At 49.2% G+C, this 11398-nt stretch overlaps 1 protein-coding gene across 1 annotated transcript; it reads left to right on the top strand.

The window, feature by feature from the left end:
- The first annotated feature begins 5679 nt into the window (after positions 1-5679).
- On the top strand, positions 5680-7271 carry LOC136454157 (GDSL esterase/lipase At1g28600-like). The gene is made up of 4 exons (XM_066454692.1): positions 5680-6019; positions 6134-6513; positions 6640-6919; positions 7045-7271. The coding sequence occupies exons 1-4, from the start codon at positions 5743-5745 to the stop codon at positions 7269-7271; spliced, it is 1164 nt and encodes a 387-aa protein (XP_066310789.1). The 5' UTR covers positions 5680-5742.
- The last annotated feature ends 4127 nt before the right edge of the window (positions 7272-11398 follow it).

The following is an 11398-nucleotide window of genomic DNA, read 5'->3' as shown; positions in this document are numbered from 1 at the left end:
GTGATTTTTTTGCTATAAACACTAACTATATAGGTAAAAGCATAGAAAAAAATATTGAGATGTACATTTAAGTATATATACTTTTCACACTTATAAGGTGTATGTCTGTCTGGCCCCTTAATCAGAGTTGCTGGTTCCGCCACTGGTCCCAGCCTTTTCAACCACGAAGGTAGTTAGTGCTGATGCATGTAGGCCGTGTGCAACTTGGTGCTTAAGTTTACCTTCAAACCTTGCTGCTCAAGTAGACCAGTAGAGGCCGGCATCCATACAATAGACGGCTTGTGTGCTAGTATCATTCAAACAAAATTATCTGTCATTACCCCACATTGGAAGTGGTTGTTTGGATCTCTTAGATTAAAATACAGTTTTAGCAAAACATGTTCTTGAAGGATTTTTAGGAAAACGAATTTTAGGTTGTTATTCGGTTACATGTATTTAATTAAAATCCTATTTGCCCCTAATCCGTCTCCAATCTCAATTGATTAATTAGGTGTTAATCCTTATATTGCGTTTAGCGGTTCCAAGTTAGGCATGAAAGTGTGATGTTGAAAGAAGTTTCCCGCCTCGGAAATACTTCCTGCAGGGCGTCCGTCGGTGAATCTGCGTCCGGACGCGTCTCCCCAGGAGCGGGCCTCAAACAAGAAAACAAATACCCAATCGGGGGCACTAGCGCCCAGACTCCTGCGCCCGCAGCGCGTCCAGACGCGTCTCCCAGTCCCCAGTCAACCGAACCGTGGGCTGGCGTCGTGGCCCACCAACATGACCATCTCAGCATCTCGCGTAAAATAGAAAACTAAAGGGGACCAAAGTGATACCTGCTCGTGTAACAGAACGGGTAGCGTGCGCTCGCGTCCATGCCACAATCCCCCGGCATGTCCCGTCCGCCGACCCTCGGCGCACCCCCTTTGCCGGCCCTTGCTGCGCCCCCTCCACAGTCAGAGAAGGATGCAAGGCAACAAAAGGCAAGGTTGCAGAAAGCGATGAGGGAGATGCAACACCCGATCTGCTTTTGAAACATCCCGATACAACACTTGCAACATACGTCTGAAGACAGATGAAACATTTAAAACATACGTCTGTAACACTTGCAAAAACACCTAAAAACACTTGAAAACAATTGCAACACATACGCAATATCTAGATAGAATGCTTGCAATATACGTGTAAAACATATGCAAAATTTAGATAAACACACTTGCAACATACGTCTGAAAAAACAGGTAAAGCATTAGGAACAGATGTTTGCAACATATGTGTACAACCATTGCAACATATGCAACATTCTGATATACTTTTGCAACATCCATACAAAACCCTTGCAACATACCTCTGAGACATATTAAACACTTGAAACATACGGTTGCAACATGTGCTTTTAGCGTAAGCGCAATGTCACCTTGCTGCTTGGACGAATGGAGCTCGACACCAGCGCGGAGCTCGACACCAGCGCATAGCTCGATGCCACGGAGTGCGCGAAAGTCACTGGTGTGAAGCTCATCGGCGGCATGGAGCTCGACAGTGGGAATGGTAGGTGGATGGACCACAACGATGATGGGAGGTGCGAGTATGGACGGGGGCGTGGCTCAGGCAGGGGCGGCACCGGCGAGCGGCCAGAGCGATGGCGGCGCCAGCGAGCAGGTGGGTAGAATCTGTCTTGCGACCGTGAGCAAGGGCGCATAGCATAGAGTGGTGCGAGCAACGTGGGCAAGTGGATGAGGATGAGCCACGAGGTCTGGACGGGAAGTCAAGCGAGCGACGCGGGCGAGTGGACGAGGATGAGCCACGTTTGGATGGGAAGTCACGGGACAGACGCCTGAGCCATATCATTATCGATCCCATTCCCTTGTGCTTATCTATCCGTCCCTCCTGAGCCCACACCCCACTCCTTCGTGCTTATTCGCCTGGCCCCAAACAGCATGGCTGCTCACCCATTCGCCCCTTCTCCAGCGTGCGCTCATCGGGCTGCCGCGCCATTTCCTTTCCCCATCGACTGGCTTGCGCCACGCACCCTCGCTCCCTACATTGCTCACCTGCGTGGCAGCAACCTACATCACTCGATGTGGCTGCTCATCCATTCCGTCCCCGTTCCCCAGCACGCGCTCATTGGGCAGCCACGCCGTGCCCTTCCCCCATCGTCGGGCCGCGCCGTACTCCCTCGCCGTTCATCCGTCGCCCATCGCCAGTTGGCCGCAGTCGCTGACCCCGCCGTGGTGAAAGATCCTCATATGGCTAGAGGGGGGTGAATAGCCTATTAAAATCTCTACAAAGCATTAGAGCAATTGATTAGTACAACAAACTGCGTGATACAATTTTGCTCTAACTCTACAAGTGTTGCAAGCCACGTATTTCAACAATTCTAGTTGCTATGATCACTATCACACACAACAAGCTAGGTCACTACTCACTAAGTTAGTGTGCTCTTAAAGACTAACTAAAGAGCCACACTAACCAAACTAACAAGCTCTCAAAGACTAACTACACTAAAAAGCTTGACAACTAGTTTGTGGAAATGTAAATGAATGAGTAGGGTGATTATACCACCGTGTAGAGGAGTGAACCAATCACAAGATGAATATCAATTTAATCACTGGGAGAATATCAAAGGGCAAGAGACAACCAATTTTTCTTCCGATGTTCATGTGCTTGCTGGCATGCTGGTCCCCATTGTGTCGACCAACACTTGGTGGTTCGGCGGCTAAGAGGTGTTGCACGAACCTTATCCACACAATTGGACACCGCAAGAACCTACCCACAAGTGGGGTAACTCAATGACACGAGCAATCCACTAGAGTTACCTTTCGGCTCTCCGCTGGGGAAGGTACAAGACCCCTCACAATCACCGGAGCAGGCCACGAACAATCACCAACACGTGTCAAAGCTCCTCCAATGCTCCAAGCCATCTAGGTGGCGGTAACCACCAAGAGTAACAAGAAGTCCGCAGCCACAACGATCCCCAAGTGCCACTAGATGCAATCACTCAAGCAAATGCACTTGGAATCACTCTTAATCTCACTATGATGATGAATCAATGATGGAGATAAGTGAGAGGTGTTTGCTTAGACTCACAAGGATGTCAAAATGCCAAGCCAGGCCAAACACTATTTATAGGGCCCCTCAAACGAATAGAGCCGTTAGGGTCAAGAGAGGTGGCTCTACGTACTGACCGGATGCGTCGGTCGGATTGACCGGACGTGCCCGAGCCAGCGTCCGGTCGTGGATCTCGTGCCACATGTTAGCGCTTTGAATGTCACCCATTCATCTCTAACGGCTAGCTCCCGATCGCACGAACACTTAAGTTAGGACTGGGCACAACGAAGGAACCGTCCTGATGCCGCGTTCTCCGAGTCCGGTCAACTCCAGAGACGATCTAGAGCGTGAAAAACGTGACCGGACGCGTCCGATCACAGAGGACCTGACACGCCCGTGCATTCGATCAGTGTACTGCTCCAACGCGCGCTCACTGAAGGTTGATGTCAGCGTACGTTAGCATGCACCTGACGCGAGGCCTGCGCATTCGATCACGCCACCACGTCGCTGCTCAAAAGGTGACCGGACGCGTCGGTGCAGCCAGGGCCAGCATCCGGCCGCAACACCTCGCCTTCGGCCAGCTGCACCGCGCTACTTAAAAATGACCAGACTCAGGGTCTAGCATTCGATCAGACCGACGCCAGTGTTCGGTCAGCAACCTTCGCCTCCTTTTCTTTTTCTAAGTCCACAACCACTTCACCTTTGATTCCATCTTGCTAACCAGAAAGTGTAGAACTTGTGTATACGTGTGTTAGCATTTTTCAAAGCATTATACAAGGGCCAAGGTTAGCACACTAGGTTCCTAAATGCATATGTAAGAATCATGTCACCTAGTGGCACTCGATAACTGCTTAGCCAAAGATTTACCCTCTTTATAGTACGGCTATCGATCCTAAGTCACTCATACCCTCTATGGTGTCTTGAGTGCAAGACAAAAACCTATCATATACCTTTGTCTTGATCTTCTTGGTTTTGTTTTTCTCTTTTTTTCTTTTTCAAGTTGAGCTTGATCATCATCAACGCATGTCCATCTTCAACTCCATGGACCTCATCTTGCCCAATCACTTGGAATTGACCACCTTATCTAATTCACTCACTTAGATCAAAGGTTAGTCCTAGCTTTTATCGATTATCCAAAACCAAACTAGGGCTTTCACATGGCCACTGCGGCATACGTGTCGTGGCGCCTTAGGTCTATCACGGCCAAGCCAAGGGCAACCACGAGCGTGGCCGGTGCTGGTGGTGCTCGCGCGCCACGGCTAGCCACCGGCTCCCACCCCGACGGCCAGAATCGACTGGCCCGGCCTTTCCTCCCCTACGTTGCATACGTATGTTTCAAGTATTTCAGACGTTTCAGATGTATGTTGCAATCATTTTATCTTGATGTTACACAAGTAGATCGGTTGATGCTGCATATGTTACAAGTGTTTCAGTGGTATGTTGCAAGCGTTTGTTCAAAATGTTCATCTGTTTCCAGACGTCTGTTGCAATCTTTTTTATATAGATGTTTCTATATTTCACACATATTGCAACAGTATCTTCCAAATGTTTCAGATGTTTCAGTCTTATGTTGCAGCAAGTGGTTTCACGTTGCAAGTGCATGTTCCAAATGTTTTATTATTTTCAGACGTATATTGCATTCAAATGTTTTTTATGTTGCAAGTGTTTTATGTTGTACGGCCGGGGGCGAGCGGACTAGGCGCACGGCATGCCGGGGGGCCGGCAAACGGGGCCGCTGGGGGTGGCTGACGGTGGTGCTGCATTCGGGGCGCGCTGGGGCAGCTCGTTCTCAGCTGCTCATCTCGACTCGTGAGTGCTGCTCGCACCGAGAGGAGGGGTCAAGGACAACCGGCGAGCGCAAAGTCGGGGCAAAGTGCGCGCGTGGGACGGGCTGAAGGCGGAGGGCGGGCTGCGCGTGCGTCCGGACGCGTGTGGCCGTCCGGACATCCGGGTGCTAGCCGCACCCTTTCCATCTAGCAGTGGCTCGCCAGTTGCCGAATCGTGGATTTCAGAAACCCTTTCTACTAAAAACGTTGTGGACCTGTTTTTACTGATGCTCATTTTTCTGGTTTTGCGGAAATCCAGTTTATCCAGTACCAGAGTTTGTTAGGAGATCCAAACATGTTTTTAGCCGTAGTTACGTTAAAATAGGTATTACGGAGACCGGTTTTGATAAAGCTGCAGATTCAAACAAGCCCGAAGAGTCGTAGGTTATTTTACAATACCGAATGTTGAGGAAAGTTAGCAGCCAAGGATTGACTAACATTTAATTTAGCGTGGTCGCAGCTACTTGTCTCACGCGTCTTATCCGCACGCGTATATATAAACAAACTTATGCAGCAGTCTCCTGTGTCCAGGGTCTCTACTATATTTTCATTCTCATGGCTAATTGTGGATGCTAAGCTTCAAAGAATAAATAGGTCAAATAGAACTCTTCTTGTTAACTAACTAATTAACTCCACTCTCTGGCTAGCAATTAGCAAAGGCAAAATCTAACAGAGACCAGAACCGCCAGTTCTTGGTAGTTTCGCGGCAATTGCCCTTGAGGAATGAGGAGTGATGTGCAAGAAATCTACGTCTCTAACTCGGTATTATTTATATGGAAGCACTTGACATCTTCAGAGTTCAGAGCTCCCACGTCCCAAGCGCCACAGAGAATCAGACTCAGCATCAGCAACAAGCCATTCTTGCGTTCCAAGCGCAAGCGGCCCTATTATGAGGCTTCTTCCCGCGGCGGTGGCGCCAGCGCCATTCCTGCTCATCGTCCTCTTCCTCCTCTCGTGCCCTCGCAGCGCCTACTCCGGCGAGCAGAAGCGCTTCGCCTCCATAATCAGCTTCGGCGACTCGTACGCCGACACCGGCAACCTGGTCAGGTGGGACAACCCCGTCATTGAGAGCGTCAACCTGATCAGGAACTCACCCTACGGCGAGACGTTCTTCGGCCACCCGTCCGGTCGCGCCACTAACGGCCGCATCGTCCTAGACTTCATTGGTACGTACATCTACACTCGTAACACTCTGTTGGTTTTATTTTACTTTTACCCCAGTAATTGTATATGACCTGACGGCGTTAGATCTTTTCCCTGTTACGCATGCGTGCGTGCAGCCGATGCTTTGGATCTACCTTTCGTGCCGCCGGTGCTGTCCAGAGTGGAGAACTTCTCGACGGGCGTAAACTTCGCGGTGGCCGGAGCGACGGCTCTGAACCTGACGTACCTGCAGGGGCAGAACATCACCGTCGACCTCCCGATCAACAGCTCCCTGAACGACCAGCTCCGGTGGTTCGAGCAACTGAAGCCATCGCTTTGCCGCAGCAGCAGCATACATGGAGGATCGTCCAGCGGCTGCTTCGGCGAGTCTCTCTTCACCTTGGGGCAGTTTGGAGCAAACGACTACCGCAACATCCTGATGAACTCGAACATGACCTTGGAGCAAGCGAGATCGTATGTTCCGAAAATTGTCAACACCATTGCAACAGGTGTCGAGGTACTTACTACCTTACTAGCTAGTAGAAGTAGAACAACATGCTCCGATGGATGAACTTGCATCGCGCGCTGCATGCTAGCAGCGCACCGGCCATTTGACGAACTGGATGCATAATATAATACGCAGAGGCTGATCCATCACGGCGCCAAGTACATCGTCGTGGCGGATAAAATCCCCTTCGGCTGTATGCCCGCCACACTGGCGATGGCCTCGAGCACCAACAACAACGGAGGCTACGACCAGTACGGCTGCCTCAAGAGCTTCAACACCGGGCTGTCGCAGTACCACAACGCCCTTCTCCGGCGACGCGTCGACTTGCTCCGGAGAAGGTACCCGCACACAAGGCTCGTCTTCGCCGAGCAGTACCGGGCCGTGATATCATTTCTGCAGGACCCTGACCATTTTGGTGAGCTTCTACATACTCTAGCTCTTCTTCTTCTTCTTCTTCTTCTGTTTCCGATGGGGGACAGACAGTGATGAAGTTGAAAGCAGGTTTCTGAAACACGATGTATATATCGATTGCAATTGCAGGGTTCAACCGCAGCACAACCCTGATGAGCTGTTGCGGAGGCGGCGGCCCGTACAACCAAAACTGGAAAGCACCGTGCGGTACGCCAGGAGCCACCGCGTGCGCAGCGCCATCCGAGGCCATCATCTGGGACGGCTTCCACCTAACCGAGTCCGCGTACAGCAGCATCGCCCATGGATGGCTGCACGGGCCCTACGCCGATCCGCCGATTCTACAACTCCTCAACTGAGCCACACGTGGTCGATCCAGAGGTTCTAGTGGGGTTTCTGGAATGTGAAACGATCAGTTTGTGTTGTGTGTGTGATCATTTGTGAACAACGGCAATAATGTGAGAATGGTGTAATTTAGGTCTATATTCCTTTAGCTAAAGGATAATAATTTTTAGTTTACACACCAAAGTGTGTGTATACCCATCTTGTGGAATGGAGAAAATATATATATAGTATAGTATGCAGACCTTCACCATCTCGTTTTAGCAAGACCCAAACCATTTTGATAAGCTCACACTACCGGAGACGGCTTCTTTGCCGAGTGTCCCAGACTTTGCCGAGTACTTTTTATCGGGCGCTCAGCAAAGAGGCTATTTGCCTGAGTGCCAGAGAGAAAGCACTCGGCAAACAACTGGCACTCGGCAAAGAGGTGGTTTGCCGAGTGCCAAGCACTCAGCAAAGACCATGTTTGCCGAGTGTCGGGCACTCGGCAAACATGAACACTCGGCAAAGGGCCGCCGCAGCTAACGGCCGGCAGCCGCCGTTAACCCTTTGCTGAGTAGTCTTATCCTGACACTCGGCAAAGCGGTGATTTGCCGAGTGTCATTTTTTGGACACTCGGCAAACCATATTTTTTTCACTTTTGACCTCCAAACTTTTTCTGCAGTCCTCATACAATACCTGGTACTCCATGTTCCATTGTGGCACATTTCTCGGACTTTTTCTATATTTCTTTAATTTATTTCATTTAATTGATTTTTTTGGATAATTCAAATTATAACTGCTAGTCATTCGAATAATGAAAAAAATGAATGGAAAAATGATATTCATGTTATTTAGTATAATGTGAGGCCGTATCCAGGAACAGACCACCAATTTCGAACATCTTGTTCACGAAACATGACCACGAACTTGCGGCCGAGTTGTTTTTAAATTCTATAAAAAGCAAACGAAGTTCCGAAAACCATGAAACTTGTCAAGGATGTCATGATATCATATGTGGAGGCTGTGATAAAAATTTGAGAAGGTTTCCCGCAAGTTGTCACGTACGATGCTTGCAAACCGAAGAATCTCCGAAGAAGTTTTATGAAAGTGCTTGTCCCAAACGATGAAGATTACAACTTAGATCCAAACACATATGACGGAGAGTTCTTTCAAGAAGAGTGACTAGAAGAGAGGTTTGAGATAGACTTAACCGAAGCAATCGGAATGAAAGTAGACAATGAAACGGTTATTGAAGAGGACGTTGGAGATGAGGTGCAAAATGTGATACTATGTTATTTTGTAATTACATTTTGTTTATTTTGCATCTCTTTCTAAGTACTTCTTGTTTATCTGTGCTTATTGGTTTACTCTTTTTAATTGCAGGTGATTGAACAAAGATGGTGGGCGGTGGGATGAGGAAGCTAGCATCCTTGTACCGAAGAACAAGGACATGCTGCACCGGAGGAGAGTAGGAGGAGGAGCAGCCACAGGAGGGAGCCGTCGCTTGCCGACCCGTCGCGTGAGGAGGAGGAGGAGCAGGTGCCCCAGGAGGACGCCGAGGAGGCATAGGAGGACGCGCAGGAGGACAACGAGGAGGAGGCGACAAGTAGGGGGTTCCGCTTCCTCTAGTTCATCGAGCGTCTACTTGCGAGGTCCCGCGAGCCTCCCTCAGCGACCGATACCTTCATGAGAGACGCCCGCTGATTCGACTCGAGGGGAAAAAGTAAGTAACTTTAGATGTTATCACTACTTTATATGATATGTTGAGAATCAAAATAGAAACTAATATTTTTCTTAATCACTTGGGCAAGAACTGGACGATTGTGGCGAGTGGAGGTGCTCACACACGCCAAGTCAATGGCATCCTCGGTCTTCTATGCAAGGAGCACTTCCCTGGCCTGGTTGAGTACGCCGGAGTGACGGGGCCTGGCCTACTCATTTGACCACTACTGCCGCCGCCCCCGATGCTGCAGATCGGGCCCGTAGGATATTCAACAACAAGGCAGGAGCGGGTGAAGCAAGAGCTGTGGGTAAGTCTTCCTTCGCACTACTATTGCTCAATACATCGCATTCATTGGACATTCTTGAAATAATGAATGGATACATCATGTTTGTATGCAAGATTTCTTTAGATGCCAGGACGGACATGAGGCCAGGGCGGATGCGGTGGCTACCAAATGCTGCAAAAAACTCGTCGTGGACATGCATTATGAGGCGCGCATCCAGACCGTCGTAACTTACCACGGGACCGTCCTTGGAACGAAGGTCACCAAAAGGGATGCAAGAACCATGACACTGACCCAGGACCAGTACCTGCAGGTAAATACAGAACATTAATACTGATTCATTTTGAGATTAAGTAGGCTTAATTTCATCTTCTGATATGTCATGTACTTGATGGCCTATATATGATTCCTTATTGGTGCGCCATGCATCCCCAGTGCTGGGTACAGATGGTGGACAAGTGGTGCTCACACGAGTCGGAGGAGACGCACAACTTGTGCCGGGAGCGGCGTTTGATGATGCCAGGTGTAGCACACCATCAAGGCAGCCGTAGCCTCAACGGATACGCAAAACATGGGTACGCGAATTCATTTATTTATTCTAACGCTCAATTCTGCATGATTTCTAATCATCTTGCTATTTTTCTCGCAGTCAGCGTCACATGGTGGCCAGCCTTGCTCCATCTTCAAGGCATTTGCTATGGCCCACAAGGGCAAGGCGACGTCCGACGTCGACTACAACCCGGAGGACGGGCCCGAGGCATACAACAATGCGACTGTCCACAACCGCCTCAGTGAGTACACATCGATGGCAAGGGAGGTCTATGGGTCAGAGTACGATCCGAGCATCGAGAACCTTGATGGAGAAGTCGTCATGAGGGTGGGAGGAGGACAAGAAACAAGGGCGGTACTGGATCGGCGACGGCGCAATCGACTCGGCCGCTACTCCCAGTCTCTCCTAGATTCAAGCAAGCAGCACGAGCACGAGCCCTGCCCATACGACCTCGGCAGGACACTTCACACCACCAAGTGGAGGCACTCGAGGTTATTCCTGGTTTATTTGTCGTTCATTGGTTTTTTTATACCTTTCCTTTGCATTATTGTAACATTGGGGTGAATATATTGTAGGCCCAGCTGGAACAAGAGAGAAGGATACGGGAGCAGATGCAGGCAAAGATGAAGAGGGTGGAGGCCGAGCAGCGGAGGATGGTGGAGATTCTTCAGTACATGCAAAGTCTTGGCGCCGCTACGGGTGTAGTTCCGCCACCTTTGCTATTCACTCCACCTCCACCTCCACCTCCTCACTATTCTACTCCTATGAGTATAAATGTTTTAGTTTGTATGTTCATGCTTACGGTCAAACCTAGTGGAGTATGAAAGTATTATTCATGTATGGTATATATTTATCTTGTCTAACACATGCAATATCTTCTCCTTTGTGTAGAATCAATCGGCGGCATTGAACGATCCTCATGCTTCAGCGAATCCTTTACCAAATCAGTCTCATTGGCCATCTGGTTAAGATTCTTGTGGTTGTTAATGGTACTTCTATTTGCAATTGTGGTTGTAGATGATGGAGCACTTGGATTACTTGTGATATATTATGAGACATGTGATGTTTGTGATATATATGTGACGTTTGTGATATATATGTGGTGTTGGTGATATATATGTGTTGTTTATGATATATATGTGATGTTGGTGATAGTTTGTTATATATATCTTCTATTTGTTTGGATGTGATGTAAAAAATAAATAAAAAGGACTGTTTTCAGTCACTTTGCTGAGTGCAATGGCCATGACACTCGGCAAAGTGACTACCTGGGAACATGCTTTGCCGAGTGTCTTGCCGGTGGCACTTCGGCACAGTGGCCACCTTTGCCGAGTGTCTGAAGCCAACGACGCTCGGCAAAGCAGGCGACCATTGCCGAGTGCTTGACCTTGACACTCGGCAAAGACGCCGTCACGACGACTGTTCTTGCCATGTCAGCTAGCACTCGGCAAAGGCTTTGCCGAGTGTCAGCTTAAGTGCACTCGGCAAAGAGGTCTTTGCCGATAAACTGTTTACCGAGCGCTCTTTGCCGAGTGTATTTCGGCCTTTACCGAGTGCCTAAGGCACTCGGCAAAGAAGCCGTCTCCGGTAGTGTCAAATGCTTGTC

Source organism: Miscanthus floridulus, chromosome 5 (assembly GCF_019320115.1).
Source record: "Miscanthus floridulus cultivar M001 chromosome 5, ASM1932011v1, whole genome shotgun sequence".
In the NCBI taxonomy this organism is placed as follows: Eukaryota; Viridiplantae; Streptophyta; class Magnoliopsida; order Poales; family Poaceae; genus Miscanthus; species Miscanthus floridulus.
This window is presented reverse-complemented; position numbering and strand designations above follow the sequence as displayed.

Bases quoted from the DNA above. Each gene is read 5' to 3' on its own strand.
- LOC136454157 (XM_066454692.1), top strand. From the start codon at position 5,743: ATGAGGCTTCTTCCCGCGGCGGTGGCGCCAGCGCCATTCCTGCTCATC. The intron at 6,514-6,639 runs GTACTTACTACC...TATAATACGCAG, and splicing joins CCATTGCAACAGGTGTCGAG to AGGCTGATCCATCACGGCGC. The intron at 6,920-7,044 runs GTGAGCTTCTAC...TTGCAATTGCAG, and splicing joins GCAGGACCCTGACCATTTTG to GGTTCAACCGCAGCACAACC.